The sequence below is a fragment of the Sus scrofa genome, chromosome 15, assembly GCF_000003025.6.
Source record: "Sus scrofa isolate TJ Tabasco breed Duroc chromosome 15, Sscrofa11.1, whole genome shotgun sequence".
In the NCBI taxonomy this organism is placed as follows: Eukaryota; Metazoa; Chordata; class Mammalia; order Artiodactyla; family Suidae; genus Sus; species Sus scrofa.
Window position 1 is genome coordinate 31,240,639 of NC_010457.5, and position 25,690 is coordinate 31,266,328.

At 38.1% G+C, this 25,690-nt stretch overlaps 1 protein-coding gene across 5 annotated transcripts in view; it reads right to left on the minus strand.

Annotated features, from left to right (window-relative positions):
• Positions 1–25,690, minus strand: part of EPB41L5 (erythrocyte membrane protein band 4.1 like 5) — a 136,678-nt gene that overhangs the window by 81,425 nt on the left and 29,563 nt on the right. For all 5 annotated transcript variants that reach the window (XM_021075141.1, XM_021075139.1, XM_021075140.1 and 2 more), the window contains 11 exons: positions 19,953–19,995; positions 18,146–18,224; positions 17,192–17,236; positions 16,968–17,020; positions 13,634–13,754; positions 13,410–13,497; positions 11,525–11,613; positions 8,884–8,953; positions 3,864–4,033; positions 1,961–2,067; positions 137–164 (listed from right to left, as the gene is read on the minus strand). In XM_021075141.1, coding sequence (XP_020930800.1) covers positions 137–164; positions 1,961–2,067; positions 3,864–4,033; positions 8,884–8,953; positions 11,525–11,613; positions 13,410–13,497; positions 13,634–13,754; positions 16,968–17,020; positions 17,192–17,236; positions 18,146–18,224; positions 19,953–19,995 — 893 coding nt within the window. The remainder of the gene's footprint in view (positions 1–136; positions 165–1,960; positions 2,068–3,863; positions 4,034–8,883; positions 8,954–11,524; positions 11,614–13,409; positions 13,498–13,633; positions 13,755–16,967; positions 17,021–17,191; positions 17,237–18,145; positions 18,225–19,952; positions 19,996–25,690) is intronic.

Sequence of the window (25,690 nt, forward strand, 5' to 3'; positions counted from 1 at the left end):
TTTGTTCCCTGCTATGTCCACCATGCTCAGGGACAAGATAACACTTGACAGGTCTTCAACAAATATTTGTTCAATGAATGACAACAACTACAGAATCGTGAAAACATTCTATTATCAGTTGCAAGGTATGACCTACCTGAGTTCTTCAGGTTTTCCTGTACCTCCTAATGGAAGAAAACAGAAAACATCAGATTAGTTTCCTCTTACATGGTAAATGCTTTACCACTCATAAAAGTAATCCTGGCATTCCTGTTGTGGCTCAGTGGAAACGAATCTGGCTAGTATCCATGAGGATGCAGGTTCAAACCCTGGCCTCCCTCAGTGGGTTAAGGATCCAGCGCTGCCGTAAGCTGCGGTGTAGGTCTTAGACATGGCCCAGATCCCACACTGCTGTGGTGTAGGCCAGCAGCTACAGCTTCAATTCAGCCCCTAGGTGGGAACCTCCATATGCCACCGTGTGGCCCTAAAAAGACAAAAAAAAAAAAAAAAAAAAAAAGTAAATCCTTACAACTGATCTGTGTCCCAATTACAGTTTTAAAAACCTGCATTTCACAAACATGTTCTAGGGTTCACACCATTAAAGTAAATAATGACAATTATTTCCATTGTTAAGTAATGCTATAAAATAAATACATATCTTCAAAATCAGAACCATCTCTAAGCCTCTGGGGTGAACTAAGTGAGAGTAAATGATCATCAGGGCAATCTAAGAGGTCACTCAGGGTTTTGAACAAACTGAAATGGTTTCATTTATAGCTCTATATTATTAATTTATAGACACATCAAAAATGGTGAATATAAATCTATTTTTTAAAAACTGATAACTGCCAAAAATCAGGTCATGGCTGCTGTTCTGGGGTAACTGGTGATGACTCTGACACCGGACATAAAGTTCAATCTGTATTTTAGTACAAACTCAGATCTGAAACCAAATACAAATTTCAGTTTACTGGTCAAAGTAAACTATTAAAGTAACAAACAACAAGAAACATTTATGAACTTGGAAATGTCTCTGTATGATATATATACAACATTTTTATAATATGAAATTATTTTTTACTTAAACATTATTCATCATATGCCAATGTTTTAAAAAACACCTAAGGAATTTAAGAGATTATTATGAATGAGATGCAGAAGTCAGAAAGGAAGAGAGGGAGTTCCATGTGGCTCAGTGATAACAAACCTGACTAGTATCCATGAGGACATGGGTCTGATCCCTGGCCTCACTCAGTGGGTTAAGGATCTGGCATTACCATGAGCTGTGGTGTAGGCTACAGGTGGGGCCTGGATCTGGTGTTGCTGTCGATCTGTGGCGTAGGCCGGTGGCTACAGCTCTGATTCGACCCCTAGCCTGGGAACCTCCATATGCTGCAGGTGCGGCCCAAGAAATGGCAAAAAGACAAAAAAAAAAAACAAACAAAAACAAAAGCACAGGAAACTGTTGCTTTACAGAAGAACTAAAATAGTAAAAACAGAAACTGAACACAAGCTCAGTAGTGTATGAACTGAGATTAGCAAAAAGTTCAATCTCAGCAACAATATAGGCAGTTCTTCCCCTTTTATCAAATAAGAGTACTTTATTTCATTTTTTCTTTTCAGGGCCACACCTATGGTATATGGAAGTTCTCAGGCTAGGGGTCGAATTGGAACTGCTACTGCCAGCCTACGCCACAGCCATGGCAACGCCAAATCTGAGCCGTACCTGTGATCTACACCACAGCTTGTGGCAATGCTGGATCCTTAACCCACTGAGTAATGCCAGGGATTGAACCCATGTCCTAGTGGATATTATTCAGGTTCTTAACCTGCTGAGCCACAATGGGAACTCCAAATAAGAGTGCTTTAGTTGACTGGAATAGACTTGAGAAGACTGAGATAGCTTCTTCTCAAGTCAACACCACAAGCTCAGGATGAACTGTCAAGAAGAGCTGTCCTACGGAAGAGGGCTACACTTCACCTTTCATTTGTAGGGTTCGCCGAGAATATCGTTTGCTGGGCCTTCTTTCAAAAGATGTTGATCTTCTTGCTTTATTGGTTTTTGTGGTCTGATACTCAGTTTTCCCACTAAAATAAATGAGGCATAGTAATAGAAATAAGAGAATTTGAGGCCTACAGTAACCAGATACACATAAATGAGAGGTTCTCCTTAAAAGAACCATCCTAAACTTCATCCTGAATGTCTTGATGTCTTTATCACACTGTTCTTTCACTTTTTAGGCTCGTGTGAAATATGCAACACAAATTATATTGTTTTTCTTAATTATGTACATCACCTAAGAACATATTAAATAAGTGTGAAATATCTGTGGTTTTATGGAACTCCCTTTTCTTTCCCATCCATGGTCCTCAATGCAAAATATACAATCAACTCAAGATTTTCAGTTACTTTTTCCTACTGTGATATACTTTTCAGAATAATTTTCCAGAAATGATAAAACTATTGTCCCACTCACCTTCGCTTCCATTTAAATTCTGCTAAATGCCTCCTCATGTTTAATGCAAGTAGAATAGAAGCCCTCCTACAGGAATCCCACGCATAATCAACTGCCACATTACTGACATTATTCAATACTTCTTTAAATCTGGTTCCCGTGGCATGCTGAAAACTCACAACCAATAAGCTACTCAGGTAAACCAAAACATTTCTAACTTACAACCAACAAACAAGGAGTCTAAAAAACAATGGAACTTCAGGTTTATCAAGGAAAAGAAATGTCACTCAGATTAATTTCCCACTAGTGCAGTCCTTTTTTCTATATGGTATCTAGCTGTTGGATGGACACTCCTGAAAATCTTGTTATTTAGATTTAAACTGAGGGTTAATTAATATATAAAGCAAATGTCAATGACCATCAACAGATGAACGGATACAGAAGATGTCCAGTATATATACACCATGGAATACTACTCAGCCATAAAAAGAATGAAATTTTGCCATTTGCAACACTGTGGGTGGACTGGAGGATATTATGCTTGGTAAAATAAGTCAGACAGAGAAAGACAAACACTGTGTGTTATCACTTAAGCGTGGCATCTAAAAAATAAAACAAACTAGTGATATAACAAAAAAGAAAAAGCCTCACAGATATAGACACCTAGTGGTTACCAATGGAGAGAAGGAAGGGGAGAGGAGCATGATCGGGATTGAGGGTTGAGAGGTACAAACTATTATGTATAAAATAGATAAGCTACAAAGATATATACTGTACAACACTGGGAATATAGCCAATATTTTATAATAACCATAAATGGAATATAACCTTCAAAAACTATGCTGTACACCTAAAACTTATATAATATTGTATATCAACTATACTTCAATAAAAAAAATTTAAAAACTGGAAAAAGTCTGTCAAATTACTCCTTTTAAAAAAAAGGAAGAGGAGTTCCCGTCATGGCTCAGTGGTTAACGAACCCAACTAGCAACCATGAGGCTGCAGGTTCCATCCCTGGCCTCGCTCAGTGGGTTAAGGATCCAGCGTTGCCATGAGCTGCGGTGTGGGCTGCAGATGCGGCTCAGATCCCGCATTGCTGTGGCTCTGGCCTAGGCCAGTGGCTACAGCTCTGATTGGACCCCTAGCCTGGGAACCTCCGTATGCCCTAGGAAAGACAAAACAATAAAAAAATTTTTAAAAAGGAAGAAATGAAAACATGAAGAGGGACATAAAATCCACTGCACCACTGAAATATTCTCCTATTCAGGAAATTACAACCAATAAAAATATGTACCACTTTTTCTTTTATTTTGGCCAATGGAACTATATGCCTTAGTTTCCACATCTGTAAAATGAGGAGTTGGGCTGAATTTTCTGGCCTCTATGAAATAATGAAAGGTACAGCAGGCAGCTGTAAACATTAACCTGTATCTAAACCGTGATCCTAATCGAATAAATCCTGATCGATGAGAGCTCTTCTGGACAGGGCCTCGGAGGCGGAAGAAGGCGTGGTGCTCCACAGCACATTTCCATAAGTGTTTGCACGCTTTCGGATGATCCAGTCTAAAGACAAACGTATGCTCTTGCTCTTTGCCCTGAAAAAGAAACAGATGTTAAGGGAGGTAATTATTAGCTTAAACAGTCCTAGCCCGTTTCTCAGCTACAAACACAACCACAGCAACACCAAATATCAACTAAGCATTTAGCTTGCTCCCTGAAACCCCAACACTCTTTGTAGCTTACTTACATAAAAAGGCAGATTTAAAATCAAGCTGTCCATTTTCTCAGCCAATATAAAATTATTCCTAAGAGTTTTCTCTCTACTTACGTGATTCTCACTCCTGAGAGAGGCATAAAATGAGCCTTTATCTGTCATATGTTAGGATAAATGTATAATTATAATTTAAAGGCTCATATAAGATCTGGCCATATATATAACAGCCTTAAAAATGATTCTTTGTTATAATAACTGTACTCGCAGGAATCCTTTTTTATTTTTTTTGTTTTTTAGGGGCACATTCACAGCACATGGAGGTTACCCAGGCTAGGGGTCGAATCTCAGCTGTAGCTGCCAGCCTACACCACAGCCATAGCAACATAGGATCCAAGCCACATCTGAGACCTACACCACAGCTCATGGTAATGCCAGATCCTTAACCCACTGAGCAAGGCCAGGGATTGAACCTGTGTCCTCATGGATGCTAGTCAGATTTGCTAACCTCTGAGCCACAACAGGAACTCCCAGGAATCTAATTATACCAGTTCACATTCATAGATACTTCTCTAAGAACTTCACATGAATTCTTCAATAAGTAGATACTATCATTATCTCCATTTCACAGATAAGAAAACTGAGGCTCAAGGAATCAAGCCCAAATTCACAAAGTTAGTGAGAGAGGAACAGAATCTGAACCTAACCATTCAGGCTCCAGAGCCTACATCTGCAGCCAACTAAGCTAATACTGTGTCTCTAGGGGAAAATATTTTCTCAACACCAAAATTTAAACCCAAAGATTTCCTTCACTGTCACATTTATGATAGTAAAAACTAGCCCCAAACCCTAAATATCCAAAACAAGATAATCAAGTAAACAATGACACATATTTAAAAACTATAGAGATGAGCAAAAGATGAAATGAACTAATGCACTATTGTTTATTCATATTACAGAACACTATATTAAAATAAATGAACTAGATTTACACGGCTATATTTGTTCAGGTAAAATAAGCAAACTGGAGAAAAAAAAAAAGAATATCCAAACATCCAAAACATATACAAATAAATACTAAACTGAGGCAGTCATCAGAGGAACACAAACTAAAACCACAAAATAATGCTACTGCCAGAATGGCTACAAAGAGAAAGACAATACCAGACACAAGTCAAAGAACAAAGATAACTTTCACACTGCAGGTAAGTGTGTAAGCACTTTGGAAAACAGTTTGGTGGTCTGCACAAAAACCAAACACATGCATGTCCCCGGGGCAGCACCTTCTTAGCAGCTGAAAATGAGAACAGCTCAAATGTCCACCAACAATAGGATGGCCCACTCAGAAAATGGAATACTCTCTCATAGTTATGAATGAGCCAACTGTAACTCCTCACAGCAGCAGGGCTGAACACTCACAACTACAATCCTGAGATAAAGAAGCGAGACACAAAGAGAAGAACCAGTCAGGTTTCATTTATATCAAGTTCAAAATATAAGCACAAACTCCTGGGAAACTGTACCCCATGGGGAGCACAGGAGAACTTCTACAATTCTTCTAGGATTTATCTCCTCATCCTGGTGCTGGTCACACAGGTGTATTATATTCAACAAGCTATACATTTATTTGTACACTTATCTGAATGTATGTTACACTTCAATGACATTTACCAACAAAAACTACACACAGGAAAAAAAAACCATAAGAAAATGTATAACCTCAAAATAAGCATTTCTATAACTCGAAACCTGGAAGCCATAAAATATATATATATTTTTTTGTCTTTTGTCTTTTGTTGTTGTTGTTATTGTTGTTGTTGTTGTTGCTATTTCTTGGGCCGCTCCGCGGCATATGGAGGTTCCCAGGCTAGGGGTCAATCGGAGCTGTAGCCACCGGCCTACACCAGAGCCACAGCAACGCAGGATCCGAGCCGGTCTGCAACCTACACCACAGCTCACGGCAACGCCGGATCGTTAACCCACTGAGCAAGGGCAGGGACCGAACCCGCAACCTCATGGTTCCTAGTCGGATTCGTTAACCACTGCGCCACGACGGGAACTCCATCCATAAAATATTGATAAATGCACTTATTTAAAATTTCTTAAAGTACCTGACAAAAACCCTAACAAGCAATGTGAAAAGACAAACATCTATGAGACTGAATGTTTATAACATCCATGACAAAGAGTAGAGTAAAACCTACAAGAAAAAAGACAATAAACCCAAAAGAAAATTGGGCAAAGGATATGAACAGTTCGGAGAAAAAGAAATCAAGCAACTGAAATGTATGAAAAGATGTTCAATATCACTTACAACAATAGAAATAAAAATTAACCCCACAATGATATTCCATGTTTTACGTATCAGATAAAAACGTGTTTAATTTCCTCTGAGAAAGCAGGCCATGCAACTTGACAGGATTTCTCTATATCCAGGACAAATGCACAAAACCATTTAACCCTGCAAACCCACCTCTAGGAAATTATCCTACAGATAACATGCCAATGTACAAATTAATTATACACAGTGAATAAATGTCAATTAATTGAGAATTTATTAAATTAATTAGGGTATACCATACACAAGAATATATGTGCATAACATACATGCATTTTAGTTTTCTGCTTTTATAAGAATGAAGACAACTTTACGTACTGATACATAAAACATTCCAAGTTAGAATGCAAAGTTTATAAAGGATAAGGAGAGAGTAGTGCATAATAAGCATGGCAATCTCTGTATAAAAAAGGATATGCACTTTTGCTTGAATATATATATATAATACCTTCAAAGAGACATGCAAGAAGCTAACACTATGTTAGATCAAATGTGAAACACCGTCAATTGTAAGATGCACATTTTATGGCTCAATAAGAACAACTACCACTAATTAAATATGACCATATTTTCTTATACACAGAATTATATCTTATTCTCCATGAACAATTCTTTAGATCTAGATGCAAATATTATTTAATCACATCTGTGCTTACAAAAAAGGAAAATATTTGTAAAATAGATTTTTAGATATGAAATGTCTCTTCTGAAACATTTTCAACTCATTTGTTGATAATATACTGATCATCTGTACCATCAAGAGACTTCTTTTTTAAAATGCTCTACTACTGTCTCTGATTTCCAAGTTGTGTAACAGGCAATCCTTTGTATGTATCTCAGTAAACTTAAAACTTTCAAAAAAGACTTGTAACTGTTTTATCTAATTTTCAGAATCTCAAATTTATTACTTTATATGCAGTAAAATTTTTATTTACTAACAATTCCATTGATTTAGAAAATACATAGAATCATGCAACCACCACCAAAACCAGGACACAGAATAGTTCTCTGATGTCCCCAAACTCCCTACACTCTTTCTTTGTGGTCAGGCCTCCTCACTCCCCCAACCCCAAACCGTCAATGAGCTATTCTCTATCCCTAAAGGTTTGCCTTTCCCAGACTATCAGATAAACGGAATCATACAGTCACAATTTTCTGAGTCAAGCTTCTTCCACTTAGCATAATTCATTTGAGATGCACCCATGTTGTTATAGGATTATCGATTAGGAACTAGACCTAATTGAGAAAAAGATAATCCTTCATGGCTTTATTATTATTATTTTTTTGGCCGCACCCACAGCACACCGAAGTTCCTAGGTCAGGGACTGAACCTGTGCCACAGCAGTGACCCAAGCCACCAGACCCTTAAACCTCTGTGCCACACACAAAAAAAGCCATCTGCAGCCAACATGGCTGGACCTTGAAATGATCATACTAAATGAAGTTAGACAGTGAAAGACAAACATCGTATGATAGCACCTATATGTGGAATCTTAAAAAAAAATAAATAAATAAAGGATACAAATGAACTTATTTGCAGAACAGAAACAGACTCACAGACTTTGAAAAACTTATGGTTACCAAAGGGGGTTGGGACAAATGGACTGGGGGTTTGGGGCTGGCATATGTACACTGAGGTATACAGAACAACTGGCCAACGAGGGCCTGCTGTACAGCATAGAGAATTCTACCCAGTATTCTACGATAATATATGTGCGAAAAGAAACTGAGAGAGAATGGATATGTGTATAATGCATACAATTTAGGTCACTTTGTTGTAGAGCAGAAATTATCACAGCCTTGTAAATTAACTATACTTCAATAAAACTTAAAAAAAAAAGATTATTAAGTAGATCTCTTTTCATCAAGTACTAAAGGGATAAAGCCATTTTTTTTTTTTCGTTTTAGGGCCACAGCCCCGGCATATGGAAGTTCCCAGGCTAGGGGTCAAACTGGAGCTGAAGCTGCAGGCCTCTGCCACAGCCACAGCAATGCCAGATCTGAGCCACATCTGCATCCTACACCACAGCTCATGGCAACGCTGGGTCTTTAACCCACCGAGCTGGGCCAGGGATTGCACCTGCATCCTCATGGATGCTAGCCAGATTGGTTACCACTAAGCCACAATGGGAACTCAAAGCCATTTAAATATACATTTTTATACACTTGAGATATATTATTAACAAAGGAATGAGAACAGTCTTTTAATCTTTAAAGACAGAAAACTATAATTTTCAGATGATATGACCTAAAGCAGGAAATTATTTAATTAAATTATTAATTATACTAAGTTCCTTTTCTATGGCTCCATAAAACAAGGTGTGTTTCCCCTTTTAGAGACTTAAGTTACCACATAACATAGTCATTGTTAAATTGTAATACAATACAATTCCTACCTGATCATCATCTTCTACAACCACCAGGGTTAATTTATTCTTCTTAAAATCCAACCTGGTTATTTTGGGCCTACAATATGAGAATAACAGACAGACCTGAAATAAATGTGCTGTAAATTTAAAAAATGCGTTGTTACTTCAAGCATATTAATCATCTAACTTATACACTGAAAACTGACAGGCAGGTAAGCATAACCTGTACTGCTGCGCAAAAAAGTCTCCAATCTAAAAAATAATTAATAGAAAAAAAAGCTGAAAAGCAAAATCTCCGGCAAAATTTATGCTGCAAATATGTAAGACATAACTATGGTGTAAGAGAATCTCCAAGCCTAATGCTAACTGGAACTGGATACAGGAAAAACTATGAAGTTTTTATTTTTTTATTTTTTTTTGTCTTTTGTCTTTTTGTCTTTTGTTGTTGTTGTTGTTGTTGCTATTTCTTGGGCCGCTCCCGCGGCATATGGAGGTTCCCAGGCTAGGGGTCCAATCGGAGCTGTAGCCACCGGCCTACACCAGAGCCACAGCAACGCAGGATCCGAGCCGCGTCTGCAACCTACACCACAGCTCACGGCAACGCCGGATCCTTAACCCACTGAGCAAGGGCAGGGACCGAACCCGCAACCTCATGGTTCCTAGTCGGATTCGTTAACCACTGCGCCACGACGGGAACTCCCTATGAAGTTTTTAAAAGGCACAAAACCCCCCAAATTCCTGACCTTCAACTCTATTTTCTATAGCAATTTTGATTAAAGAAATCTTTAATTTAAAAAATAAAAATTTTTTTAAAACCTCACTTTATGGCCACTTTCCAACTCCAATTGATTCTTACAAGGTAGTACAAAAGATGCTAGAGCATTCTCTGGCCCCGAAGGCTGTTCCATCTGCCAAGTGGGAAGGCTGGAAATGTCAGAAAATTTACGCTTAAGGACTAGGTCACTAAAAGCCCAGCTTTCTCACCTATCAAGGGACAATTATAAAGTTATTTACACTGACGTATCCCAAGGAGTCTCTAGGAAGGACACCCGGAAGCAAAAGTAAACGAAATACTATCTTCGACTTTTTGAGGGAAAAAAATTTTCAACTTAAAACTCCATTCTCAGTCCTTATCTAGAAAGCATAAGACAAGAATAAATCATTTTAAAGCATCCAAGGATTCAAATAATTTACCTCCTAAAATGCATTTCTTAGGCATTACTTGAGCCTACGTACTAGAAAAAAACAAAAGCAAAGAAAGAGGGAAATATGGAAAGAAGACAGAGATTCCTAAGTTAGAAAAAGGGAAAAGGAAGTACCAAGACAAAAGCTGGAGAGCAGCCTAGGAGAGTGAACAGTTCCCATTGGAAAAGTATCTTTTCAGGAAACACTTGAGAATTTGAGAAAAAAAATGAAGAAGAAGACAAAAGCAGGTCATTTAAAGAGATGCATGGAATGCATGAAACCTAAGAGCTCTAGGAAAACAAAAACTATACGGAAAGGAAATGTAATCTCATTTGTGAGCTCAAGGATTTTAGCACTGATCAGGAGAAGGACAGGATCAGGAGAGAGCAGTACTGCACAGGGAGCTCTACCAAGGGGTTTGTGCAAGGCTGCAGGAGGGGAACCTTCACAGCAGCAGGCCTCCCAGACAAGGTGGCACAGGGCCAGCACCAGGAGAGGAAGAGAAGGAGGGAACTCCCAGGAGAGAGGAGAATGGGAGAAGGGTTGTGTGTCTAGGCCATGGCATTTGGCAGCAGGGGGGAGTCGTCCCTGAGCCACAGAGCTCTGAAGGCAGCAGAGGTTTGGGGTCTCCCACAGCTATAGGATTTGCTTATCTATGGCCAGCAGATATGAAGTGCAGTTTGCAGTGAGATATGCAAACCAGACAGGCTCTTAGTGGCCAAAACTACACTTGGGTTATATTTAAAGCAACTGGATGTGTAAGAATTTGAGTTTGGCAGGCTTCGAGCTAATAGTCCTAGAGTTCTGGGAAGAAGTAAACAACAGAGGGGCCCACAAACAAGATCTATCCTCAGCCCATGTATATATAACACCAGTATACTACTAAGCTCTCCACCAGAACCCACAAAGACGTAATAATATAAACACGATTCGCTGACTTCCAGCTTTTAGAAACAACCAGACAAAATCTGAAAACCTTAATTATGGTTATGAAATCCAAGTAATATCTGTCCATGATGTAAAAGTCAAATGCAAACATAATGTAAAGGTATGGATGACAGAAGCTGGGACATAGAAAGAGAAGTTCAGCTCCACAGGAGGGGCCACAGTATTAACACCTCCTTCTTACACAATAAGGAGTTGGGACAAAAAGACCATGGGACAAGAAATACCAAAAACAGTGACATTATATGATGGAGGGAGTGGCCAAGTGAACATTTAATACACATATAAATATATAATATTTATTTTAAGGCACATATTCTGACATACCTTGAAACTGACGGAAAACACAACTAGAAGAGTTTTAAAAATTGCTTTGGAGGAAAGGACTAAAGATGAATAGGAAGATGACAGGACAGTTGCAATTCATTTATAAGACTTCAGAACTATTTCTAAATTCTATGTTTTGTATTAATTTCATATAAGTATTTCCCTTCATTAGAAAAAAACAATAATTATCTTTGACGTGAACTCTGCTTACCAAAAAAATAAGCCAATTTTGGTCTCTCCTTCAAAAACAAGGACGCCTGTTGGGGTTAGTCCCAAGCTGTAGTCATTCCCATCTCTAGCCTAATTTAAGAAAAACAGAATATATTAGCTTTATTAGCATAAAACAGGTTTTACACTTTCACATAGCTGATTAATTTTCATATTAAATTATATCAATTACATATGGCTAATATTAATGTGCAAGATGTTTTCAACAATTAAAGTATCCAAAATCACATTCTCAAGAAAATTCATGCATACATAATTCACTGAAACACTACAGTTTTAAGGTATGTCTTCTTTGAAAAGAGATAGTTATCTTGCCACTACAAAGAAAGCTTTCCAGATTCTTCCCACATTCTAGTTGGTATTTAAGTCACAGATTTCGAAAAAGACTACCTTTCTGAGAAAATTGAGCTTCTTAAATTAAAAAGAACTTAAATCATTACATAAGCTATATATATTGGCTTATCAAAGTCTTCTCAATTTACCAATTTTCAACTTTACTTCCTTAATTTTTTTTTTTTTTTTTTTTTTTGGTCTTTTCTATGGCTGCTCCTGCGGCATATGGAGGTTCCCAGGCTAGGGGTCGAATCGGAGCTGTTGCTGCCAGCCTACACCACAGCCATAGCAACACAGGATCCAAGCCGCGTCTGCAACCTACACTACAGCTCATGGCAACACCGGGTCCTTAACCCACTGAGCAAGGCCAGGGACCAAACCTGCAACCTCATGGTTCCTAGTCGGATTCGTTAACCACTGCGCCACGACGGGAACTCCTACTTCCTTAATTATTAATTTCTTTTCTTTTTCTTTTTTTGGCTGCACTTGCAGCATGCAAAAATTCCTGGGCCAGGGAATGAACCCATGCCACAGTTGAAGCCTGTGCCACCAGCTATGGCAACAACAGATTCCCCAACCTACTGCACCACAAGGGAACTTCCCTAAGTTATTTTCATTTTACAGAGCCCACTCAGCTTACATAAGATGATAGGAATACGAAATGAAAAAGTAGTAAGTGGCTTACAAATGAAAACAAGAACAACTTAAAAGCACATATATTTCTAGAGATTTTGGCTGTTTCTCTTCTTTCTTATTTTTGGGTAAGATTCTCATCATTCAGTATTTAATCTCAATCTTCATAACCACACAATGAAGTCCTCAGTGTTAGCCCATGCAAACTCCATACCCTTCCTCACACTGAAAAATTCCAGCCACCTTGAACCAATAAATTTTTTAAAAAGCTTTAAAAGGGGTTCCCATCATGGCTCAGGAATAAGGAACCTGACTAGTATCCATGAGAATGCAGGTTCAATCCTTGGCATCGCTCAGTGGATAATGGATCTGGCATTGCCATGAGCTATGGTGCAGGTCACAGAAATGGCTCAGATCCCACAATGCTGTGGCTGTGGCGTAGGCTGGCAGCTGCAGCTCCACTTCAACCCCTAGCCTGGGAACTTCCATGGTGCAGGTCACAGAAATGGCTCAGATCCCACATTGCTATGGCTGTGGTGTAGGTTGGCAGCTGCAGCTCCACTTCAACCCCTAGCCTGGGAACTTCCATATGCTGTGGGTGCAGCCCTAAAAAGATGATAGATGGAGTTCGAGTCGTGGCACAGCAAAAACAAATCTGACTAGGAGCCATGAGGTTGCGGGTTCTATCCCTGGCCTCTCTCAGTGGGTTAAGGCTCTGGTGTTGCCGTGAGCTGTGGTGTAGGTCACAGATGCGGCTTGGTTCCTGCATTGTTGTGGCTGTGAAGTAGGTCGGCAGCTGTAGCCTAAACCTCCATATGCCTCTGGTGTGGCCCTAAAAAGCAAAAAAAAAGATGATAGATAGATAAATAAATAAATAAACAGCATCACAACACAGTGCTTACCTTGACCACATGCATATCAACCCCATACATTTCTAGCCACTTGGCTTTATTCAGATAATTGGTTTCAGCTTGTGCTGGTGTCTGACCTCTGAAATTTAAAAAAGTAATATATTTTAGGATAATAATAAATATAAAATGAATTCTATACCAAATATAGAAATAGAAGAAAACAAATTTGAAATCACTACTGTGGTGAAGCTAAGGTATGATCAAATGTCAAGTACCTGTATTCCTTCCATTTCTCAAAAATAGCCAGCTCCATCTCTTCAGTCTGAATGGGCACAAACCTGAACTCAGACACAAGTTCGGGACTGTGCTCAGCAAGATCATAGTCACCAAGCTCAGCTACAAACATAAGGTTCACAAAGTTATCTTTTGTTAATAAGTTAACTCCCTGCTGAATCCTTCAAACCCATGTTATTAATAAAAACTGCTAAGAAGATTAGATTCTTTCTTAAACTACAAGGCATGCACAATACCCAGACCATTCCCAAAAGTACTTGCTTATTTATTAGCCTTAGGACCTATCTGGCCATACACAAGTCACACAAGTCTGGCTATAACCACAAGGTGTGGTTGATAGTGTCTTTTCAAGAAAATGTCATTCTCTTAATTTAGTCAAACCTTATTAATGCTTAGCTTTTGAAAATCTTTTAGACTTCATAAGAAATATTTATTGATCTATTAAATAAACAAAAATATTTAGCAATCCTTAAAAAAACAATTAGCTGCCATCTGTTAAGAAGCTAATATCATTGTAAGATACAATCACTGTCCTCCTGGAATTTTAAATTATTAACCCCCAAGAAATTTAACAACAATGAAAAAATTACTAAAAAGTACTTGGTGAAGGAGGCAGGAGGAAAAGTACTGGACAATGCACAAACATCTATGTACGCTTCTGTGGTTATCTCTAAACTGGGTTTGAGGAAACAATGATCCTAATTTTCATATTTTAGAAATCTGTCCTTTAAAATAGTATTTTACACATATTAAAATATTTCCATTTTGGGAGTTCCCGTCGTGGAGCAGTGGTTAATGAATCTGACTGGGAACCATGGGGTTGCGGGTTCGATCCCTGCCCTTGCTCCGTGGGTTAACGATCCAGCATTGCCGTGAGCTGCAGTGTAGGCTGCAGATGCGGCTTGGATCCCGCATTGCTGTGGCTCTGGCGTAGGCTGGCAGCTACAGCTCCAATTACACCCCTAGCCTTGGAACCTCCATATGCCGCAGGAGTGGCTCTAGAAAAGGCAAAAAAGACCAAATAAATAAATATTTCCATTTTGATAAAAAAAAAAAAATCCAGCTGTGGAGAGGAAAAAATACATGAGAACTACTTGAGATAATCATGAAAATGGTAACAACTTGTTTACTGAGCATCTATTCTACATACTAGACATATTACAGCCATACTGTCATTTAACTGCATAACCACCTAGGAAAATATTATCATGCCCACTTTACTGCTGAGGAAATTGCTCTTTTGTTTGGATCACAAGTTCTTTAAGAACCAAACCAAATATGCTACATAATGTTGTTCAGGATATACACTAAAATGATAAAGAAAAATTGAACTTGGGAGTGTGAGAAAAGTGATAAGAATTATTCTGAAAAAAATAGAAAATCACAAATGAGAAACAAGGAGTCCCTCTTATGAAGACAGGAGTGATAATTTGGCAAATTTACTCTTAAGGATCTTAATTAGTCTTATGTGATAAACTATTAGACATGAGACAATGAGATGCATAATACACCGCATGAAGTTTGAAGGCATCATAAAAATAATGGTACCATGGGTGAACGAGAAAGTAGGAAAGAAACTTTAGGAAAAGAAATACGACAAGTAGGGTTAAGAAATAACATAATAGAGCCACATGCATGAATCAGACAGTAAGTGTTTAGTAAGTATCACTTCAAATTATTGTTTTGTTAAATACACAAGCCTTTTTTTTTTTTTTTTTTTCCGGTTGCACCCGAGGTATGTGGAAGTTCCTGGCCAGGGATCGAACCCAAGCCCAAGTTGCAGCATCACTGCCAGATCCTTAAGCCACTATGCCACACAGGAAACTTCACCCAAATCATTATTTTTAAGAAGTATACACTTCGGCTGTCTTGAAACTTACACAATGAAACACAGAATATATGAAGCCATAAGTGGTGGAACACATATCGAAAATGTCAGCTTTTCAGTAGATCTGAGAGTTTTAGAATTTACAACCTCAAACAGCAATTAATAAAACTTAAACAATGTGCTTTCAAAAAAAAGATGCATGCAACTATATACTTGTGATCATTATAATGCTAGAGGCATGGCATTTCCAAACTAGTATCTGTTTGACACCCTGCAGATCAGAAAACAAGTTTTAGTTTGTCAACAGACTACAATAGCAGATGGAGACATGCAGATAGTAATTTACACCAGGGGCAAATTTTTGAAGTACAGAAATTTCTTCCAGTCACCAATCCTCTATCAACAGGAAAATATGCTTTCTAAAATAGGAGCAGCACAAAATAAGCAAAATATTAGGTTTACCACAAAATATGGAAAATTTAGTCCTATTATTACCAATACAATGGAAAAACAATTCTACTGGTCTTAGAGAGACTGGGGATAATATACACTTACTCCCCAAAAGCTTAAATTATTAATGTCTTAATAATAATGATTATTTTGTATTCTAATACATACTAATATTCTAGTCAGATTATTTCTTTCCATTCGTGAACAAGGACTGAAATTATAATTTTCCTAAAATGTCAAGTTTTCAGAAGAAAACACCTAAGTTTAACAAGTACTGGATCAGTGTAATAAGGTACAAAAGAGTTTTTTATTAATCTCATTTTTTGAAAAATGTTTTTTAAAAAAATCCTTAAAATAATCATCAGGAAGTTTTAAGCACATGCTAAATATTTCTTTTATGGATTCATTTTTAAGAACAAGACTAAAGAAAGCAAACCAGGAGTTCCCACTGTGGTGCAGTGAAAACAAGTCTGACCAGTATCCATAAGGATGTGGATAAGATCCCTGACCTCACTCAGTGGGTCAGGGATCTGATGCTGCCGTGAGCTGTGGCATAGGTCACAGATGTGGCTTGAATCCCACATCGCTGTGGCTGTAGTGTAGGCCAGCAGCTACAGCTCTGATTCAACCCCTAGCCTGGAACTTCCATATGTCTCCAGTATGGCCCTAAAAAGCAAAAAAAAAAAAAAAAAAAAAAAAGTAAATCATGCGGCTATAGGGACAATTTACTCATACATCACTGCATTCTTCTTAAAGGAAAAAAGTTAGCTGAGGATCCCATTATAATATATATAGAATTATCAAGTAAACTGCAATTTTTGTTTGAAAACACTATTAGATGAAAAGAGCAAATAAAATGAAAGGGAAGAAAAAGAAAGCAATGTTCTAAATCGAGTGAAAGTCAGAGCTGAATAATGATACAAGTTTACACAAAAACAGTGGTGTTTCTTTTCTTGCACATCACTTAATCTTTTGAAATCCTTATACACACAAAGAATTATGCTTTGCTCTTAACAATCAACAGGAAAGTTGCTTACCTTGCAAATTATAAGCTGCCAATTGCACAGCTGTCTCAAAGGGACAATCTAATCTGAGACCAAAACATAAATTTGTTAGACAAGTCAACCTCACAGCCTTCATCTTATGATAAATGGAAATAATACATACTGCATACTGATCATTTCCTTCTCATAATTAACTAACCATGAACTAATTTTCCAGCTACTCAAGAAAATGTGGTTTACCTTAAACTAATACTCACTTTCCACTAAGGATATCTTGTTTTAACTGAAGAACAAATAAATACCTAAGAAAAATAAAAGGCACACATTTAATTAGGCAGAACAATCTACTGTGAAAAATCTTCCCTTCTAATTTGAGAAGAAATATCATAACAAATAAAATTAAAATTCACAGTAAAGTCTGTAAAGGAAAAAAAGACTAGGAAACAAGAGGCAATAAGCATCAGGAAGATGGGAGAGAGTGCCCAAAGGGCAGCACCAGGACTGGTATAGAGCACAGAGCAGCACCTCGAAAGAGAGGTTTAAAGCAAGTTACTGAGAATGAGCTCTGTGACCTGATTTAACTTTCCTCTGACAATACAGCCACCTCATATGTAAAGGGATACAGCAATGATACACAGGTAAAAGCTATATAATCTTATTCATTAGCAGAGTGTTCAGGAGGAAACCCTTCTAAAGACACTCAGCAACTCAGTTTTTACACATCTGTGCATGAGTCATAGATATGCATTATAGAGTCAATGAATAAACTCCAAGGAAGCATGACAAAATAAAAATAAATGTCTGTAAGTTATTTAGAGTTATTCAAAACTATTCGAGCAAATGCAGGATTTAACTGTTTAATTAATCAATGGCATTTCAATAAAGAAAGTCAGGAGTCAACCTGAAATAACTCCCAGTGGCCAAAGATAGATCATTTTCAATATCAATAAATATAATAATGTACTGAAACACATCAGTCCTGTTGATAATTCATGAGTTGATAATGACATTTTAAAGGAAAATATTCTATACTTAAAAAAACACTATCCCCAAATGAAATTCTATTTTTTGATGTCTTGTTACCAGGGGCAAAGTATCCATTCCATTAGCTGTCTATAAACTGGAAAGAATTATAAAAACGATCTATCAATGTCTGTAGCTAGCCTGACCAAAACTTTACTCTTGTACACAACTCCAGAGAGTGGTCTTACCGGGTTAGCTCTTCACGAAGATTATTTGGTTCTGAGGAATAAAACTTAACTCGTAGATGCAGACAATAGGGTGAACCAACTGCCATTAAAAGAAAAAAAGAAAGAGAGAGAGAAGGGGGCTTTAATTTTTTTTCAATATAGGTATTTAAATAGTAAAAAATCTGAGTTCCCATTGTGGCTCAGTAGTAACTGTATCCCTGCGGATGCAGGTTTGATCCCTTGCCTTGCTCAGTGGGTTAAGGATCTGGCATTGCTGTGGCTGTGATGCAGGCCTGCAGCTGCAGCTCCGACTCAACCCCTAGGCTGGGAGCTTCCATATGCTGCACCTGTGGACCTAAAAAGCAAAATAAATAAATGAATAAATAGTAAAAATTTTCAATCAGTAAATATGTCAAAAAGCTGGGGGCTCAGAGGTAACGAACCCAACTAGTATCTATGAGGACTCGGGTTCAATCCTTGGCCTTGCTCAGTGGGTTAAGGATCAGTGTTGCCATGAGCTGTGGTGTAGGTCACAGATGTGGCTTGGATCTCTCATTGCTGTGGCTGTAGTTCAGGCCTGCAGCTCCAATGTGATCCCTAGCCTGGGAACTTCCATATGCCACAGGTGCGGCCCTAAAAAGACAACAACAACAAAAAGACAGGAATTTCTGAACTGGAAAAATTAAAGACATGCTTTACAAATTAAAAAAAAAAAAATCTACTGAAGTGTAAGATAACAGATTGCTGTAGCAATAGGTGACACTGTTAGCTTGATTAAGCATCACACAAAAAGATCAATCAACAGCTGTTTTAAATGTACCAATGATTGCACTACTGCCACAGTCACCTGTCCTCCCAAGATAGCTCCAGGTTATTCTAACAGTCCAAATAAAAGTCTTGGCCAACCATGCTCTAACAGCCCTAAAAACCCACTAAGAGCATGGAGAATGCCAGTTATAAACTGCACATGGCAAATCTTCCCACACACTTCCCAATCTACTTCACCTACCCACTCACCCCCATATTCTCATGGTCCCATTATTTTGTAAAGCAAAGAGTTGAGGTGCCCTAAAATCTCTGTTACTACAAAAAACACAAGGGATTACAGACTAGACACCAGTATTTTTGCCTATTACTAAGAATAATAGACATTTTTTATGTGAATTGCTTCTTTTCACTATGCTTAATATTTTAAAAAGTTAATCTTAAAATCTAAAGATATTTTCTAGAGCAGGGCAGATACCAAACAAGAAAATATCAACGTAAGTAATTAGTAAATAAAAGTCAAGCATCTCATGGGAACTCAATATTACTTGCAAGCTGCAAGCCTTTCTCCTAGAAACAAACTATAAGGCACTTAAATATAGACTACCATTGACTCTCTATATAATTTAGAGGGGTAAATCAGTATATGAGACAATCATTTTTAGAAAGTAGAGATGTTGGAGTTCCCGTCATAGCGCAGTGGTTGATGAATCTGACTAGGAACCATGAGGTTGCAGGTTCGATCCCTGGCCTTGCTCAGTGGGTAGGGGATCCGGCATTGTCGTGAGCTGTGGTGTAGGTTGCAGACCCGGCTCAGATCCCGCATTGCTGTGGCTCTGGCGTAGGCTGGCAGCTACAGCTCTGATTGGACCCCTAGCCTGGGAACCTCCATGTGCCGCAAGTGCAGCCCTAAAAAAAAGCAAAAAAAAAAAAAAAAGAAAGTAGAGATGCTAAGAAACCCACTGGGAACATGATTTATGTTCTTACTATCAGAAATTAGTTTCTAATATATAACTATGTCTAATTCAGTTTTCACCTTTTTCACAATTTTTTCAACACTTACTTTTTACTTGCTTTTTGATGCTCTTTGTACCATCCAACCAATGCTAAAAACAAAAACAAAAAGGTAGCTCTTAAGTAGATGAGAGATAACATTTTAATTAGTAAAAGTTAATTTTCATCATGCTTTTGCTGATAAACACAAGGAAATATTTCACAAGAGAAAAGCAAAAGTGAGGAGTTCCCATTGTGGCTCAGAGATAATGAACCCAACTAGTATCCATGAAGACTTGGGTATGATCCCTGGCCTTGCTCAGTAGGTTAAAGATCCAGCACTGCCATGAGCTGTGGTGTAGGTCACATGTACAGCTCGGATCTGGCACTGCTGTGGTGTAGGCTGGCAGCTGTAGCTCTAATTCAACCCCTAGCTTGGGAACCTCAATATGCTGTGGGTGTGGCCCTAAAAAGATGAAGGAAGGAAGGGATGGAGGAAGGGAGAAAGGAAGGAAAACAAAAGCGAGACTGAAAATCAGGGGGTGGATATTAATCTGCCCAGAATCCACAGCAAGTTTATGACACATGCGAACAACAACAACAACAAAAAAGGCCTAAAACTTCGACTTCTTTAAACATTTCCTTCGCCCTCTTCATAACAAGGATATACTCTTAATTCTGCCCCTTAGTTTGTCTCGCTGTTCCCCAAAAGATGACTCTTTCAAAACTGATAAAATGACACAAAAGAAAAGTATCCTCATATTCTAGTGCTTGGCTCATTCTTGTAATAAAAACGTGAGATTTAGTAACAGATCATAACCCCAAATTAAGTGAAATAACAGTGTCACATATTTTAAGCTAGATCCTACTCAAAGTAGTTGTTTTTAAAAGAGCCTGCATAATAAGATTATATCTTTTTCATAATCAAGGCCCTATTTATTAAGCAGTCTGTGCTCCTTTGCTTTACAAATAAAAAATGATTACATTATGATTAGCAGCTTCTGGTTTCAAGAGTGATACTCTTTTTGGTTTCTGTAACCTCTTCACTCTGAAATGCCCAAAACACAAACAGACCTGAGAACCAATTCCAGAGACTCACACTTATAAACCATTCCCAGCTCACTTCTCATTATTAATCCCCTTACAGTGCAAATCCTAACCCGACTGGATGCACTCATCCCATAAGATACGCAGGACTGTGTTCTCTTTAGCATGCTTACAATTCCAAGCCCCTAAACCAAAGCAGTGCTCCTGTGCTAACAGAGCTGAGGAATCCAGCTCAGAATCCAGAGAGGCAGAGAGTGGGTAAACAAGGCTGCATTGTTAACAGACTTGGAACCACTGGCTTTTCTTGCCAATTATTTGCCTAGCCTCTTCTCCCCTTTCTCTGCCAAGATCCAAAAGTGAAAGTCACCGAAATACCAGTGTGTCAGCAAAGCACCTCTGCAAGTCGAAGTAAGATGGTCAGTAAACACTACAAAAGGCAATTAAATACTGTTCTATATCTTCTCTGGATTCCAAGTGTGTAGGCACTAGCTATCTCTCATCTTTCAATAAATTCAGCTGGACATACACTTTACGCATTTCAGTTTGGCAATGTTCAGCTTTGCACATCCCTCTATCAATATAATGCTAGGCCAGCCAGTAGGCAGAACACAATTGAGTCTGTTAGCTGAAAAAGATTTCAACTTAGGACAGTGAAAAGTTCATCCACCATGACCAAGCCTGGTACTCTACTATTCAAAAACTCCAGACTTCATTGTGCAAAATGCCAACCACAGGCTAATGCCAATCATGTACTACGTCTGAGATAAAATCTGCTTATATGCCCTGGAATGTTTTCTCCCCAAAACCAAGGATCTGGGATTTGTCATCTTCTGCTTTCATTTATTACTGCAATAAATAAATGGATGGCTGGTCCCTTGAGCAGTCTCAACATGACCATACTTAGGGAAACTCTCATATACCATAAGCAGTACAAATGAGCATAGACCTTCTAGGAGACAATGACTATGTCTTTTTTTTGGTCTTTTTAACAGTTTTAATGGTATAGGTAAGTTTCCAGATTATTAAGTATTTTAGCTTTCATTCTTATTAATTGTTGCACAGTTCTGTCATGTTGAAATACTTTATTTAACCAGTTCACTAATTGTTGGATATATAGATTGTCTTAATTTTCTCTGATGTAATTCCTTGTGGATTAAATCATCCATAATGATTTCTAGATGTAAAATTGCTGAGTCACAGACTCAGAGTTACTTTTAAGACATAGCTGGGTTCCCACAATGGCTCAGTGGTTAACAAATCCAACTAGGAACCATGAGGTTGTGGGCTCGATCCCTGGCCTTGCTCAGCGGGTTAAGGATCAGGTGTTGCTGTGACCTGTGGAATAGGTTGCAGACGTGGCTCAGATCTGATGTTGCTGTGGCTGTGGTGTAGGCTGGCAGCTGTAGCTCCAATTCTACCCCTAGCCTGGGAACCTCCACATGCCACGGGCGTGGCCCTGAAAAGCAAAAAAAAAAAAATTTAAAGGCAGATTACAACACATAGTAAAATGTTTTGCCAACATGTACAAATTTGTACAGTTGATCCTTGAACAAAGAGGGTCTGAACTCCACAGGCCCACTCATACATGGATTTTTTTCACTAAATACACACTACAGTACTACACAATCCTAGGTGGGCTGAATTCACAGATGCAGAACCCTTGATACAGAGGGCCAACCATAAAAGTTACATGCTGATTTTCAACTACATGGAGGGTCAGCACTCCTAACCCCCACACTGTTCATGGGTCAACTATATATAAACATGCCTTCTCTTTCAGACTGAGGCAATCCATAATGAAACAGTAACAGAAATGCTATATCTAGGTGGCTGAGATGGCTGATTTTTCTTTGTGCCTTCCTGTATTTTTAATATACTCTATAAGAGTACATTATTACTTACAATAATCATGCACCCCCTTATTTAATATGTAATATATTCATATGCCCTAATTTTTAGAAACATTAAAAGGTATACGGGAATTCCCTTGTGGCTTAGGGGGTTAAGGATCCAGCATTGTCACTGCTGTGGCTCAGATGGCAGCTGTGGTGCAGGCTCCATCCTTGGCCTGGGAACTTTCCCATGAAGTGAGTATACTGCCTGGGAAAAAAAGGTATACAGTCAAGAGTCCCTTCAAGCCCTGCAATACTCCATATACCCAACTTCTGTCACTATATGCACCACTCCCTATCCCAACAAGTTACTGGCTTCTGATTCCTTCTAGAGTTTCTTCAAACAAGTAAAAAAGAAGGGGAAAAAAGTGTATGTTGGTAAAGAGCAAAGAAATTAACAATGGGCTGAAAATAACAGGCTAAATATAAATTTTGACAGAATACTCTGCTGTACAGTAGAAACTGACAGAACACTGTAAATCAACTATAATGGAAAAAATGAAAATCATAAAAAAAATAAATTTTACAAAGAAAAAAATTCTTTGACAGAATAAGGGATATTGAGAAGGAAACAATATTAGGCCAATACTATTTTAAGAACAACCTAAAACCTTTCTCAGACAGTTATAAGTTTCTTCCACTTTAAGGACATTTAGGGCTGGTCTCATAAACAGACCTTTAATCTCTAATTTGTACCTGAATATTCTAAGCACATTAAACATACAATCATCCTGGTGACACAAAGGATCAGTTTTCTTTCAAGGAGGCATTTTAATCTCTTTTCTACCTGCGTTTGATAGCTTCTACACTCTGCACTCCTTTAAAACAATCCAAAACTCAGATAAAGCATCAAGCACATTTTAAAGTGAAATTTAGGAGCTGGGGGAGTCATTCTGGGGAAGGTCTGAGCTCATGTTTGCATATTCTCAAGTCTGTTTTCTTTCATCTCCTCCACATTCCAAGCCCAGGGACTGGAAAATTCAGAGCTCAGAGACAGGCACTGATGGTATTTTCCTTGAATCAGGGTCTTCGGGATAAATTACAACAGAAGATAAAGGTGACAGCATGCAGATAGAGACTCTTGGATGCATAGTGTGAAACTAATATGGTTCTTTTACCTTCTGTACCTTAAAAAGGAAACAAACTTCCTTCTAATTTCCTACTTTTCAAATCTAGTTGATAAACTTAGAATTCAAAGGATATGGAAAGCTACATTTCTTTCCATCCTATTGAGCTAGGCATAAAAGAACAATTACTTACTTGTGTGTCTTAAAATATATATAATATATAATCACAGACATAACGGTCATAACTAAACCAAACAAAGAATCACATAGGAAGCTTCCAAAACACTAACATACACACACCCTTATCCCAGGCCCTATAGTCAGTCTATAAACAACTCCTCAAATGAATGATTCCTGACTTCTGTCGGGCTCTACTAAAGAAATGCACCACTACCTCTGCTCAAAGACCTTACAGCAGAGAAATGCTAACCATCTTTCCAAACAATTGCCTCTGCAAGAAATATTCCTTCTGTGAGGAGTAGAGGCTTATGCTCTGAATTAGAGGATTATTTTAAAGCAAATTTTAACATTTTAAACAATTAACAAATGTTTAAAATCTATGCTACGAAAACAATATCAATACACTGTACTGCTGTACTCTAAAAACATTTCCAATTTACTCTAGATTTCATTATAAATTCTACCTAGTTGATTCTTTTTTGGCATTAAAAGTCTGTGTTTAAGAGACTCCAGATGAAGACTTAGATAAAGCCATTAAAATATATTTTCCGAGGGGGAAAAATGTAATTGTAATGTATACATGTAAGGATAACCTGACCCCCTTGCTGTACAGTGGGAAAATTAAAAAAAAAAAAAAATATATATATATATATATTTTCCACTGTACCTTTCTGTATATTATTAGTATGCTCTCTTAGGATTCCTAAAAGTCAAATTTATAATGGAAATACAGATGAGTTAGGTAGGCTCTATATTCACTCACTGGAGGTAGAACACATAATCTATGTTGGAAATACATTTAAAAAAACAAACAAACTGGAGTTCTCATTGTGGCTCAGTGGATTAAGGACCTGACATATTATCCATTAGGATGCAGGTTCAATCTCTGGCCTCATTCAGTGAGTTAAGGATATGGCGTGGTCACACACAGCATAGGGTGCAGATGTGGCTTCCATCTGGTGTTGCTGTGTCTGTGGTGTAGGCCTACAGCTGCAGCTCCAATTCAACCCCTGATCCAGGAACTTCATATGCCTCAGGTTGGCCGTACAAAAGACCAGTTCCTCCCTGTTCAGTACATATATGTCCGTGTGTGTGTGTGTGTGTCACAATACAGAATACGTACATATGTATATTTAACTTATAGGTTATCTCTATATATTATTCACTCTCCACTACCTTACTGAATCCTATTATTTGTGTTAAGTTTTCAGTTACAATCCCATCAGTTGCTAGCAGTGATCATTTTACCTCTTCCTTTCCAACATTTCTAACTTCTATAACTGCATTTGCTGGTACTTCGACTATGAAATTAAATAGCAGAGGTAATAATGGGCATCTTTGTCACCTGCCTGTCTTTAGTAGGAATGCTTCTATTGTTTCTCTGTTAATCTAAAGTTTTTTGTTTGTTGTTGCTTAATCATCAAAAATCTGTATAGAAAGAGGACAGAGCCCCTGAGCAGGCACCAGGTCGGCTTTCCCCAGGTGCCACCTGCAGGGCCACCTGTCTGTCCAATGCCTAATTCTCCCCTGGAGATGGGCTCACCTTCCAAAACTGGCTAGCTCTACACTGAGAGAAAGAGAGCAATTCTGTGTAGGCCAAAATCCACTAGGTTTTTTTTGTG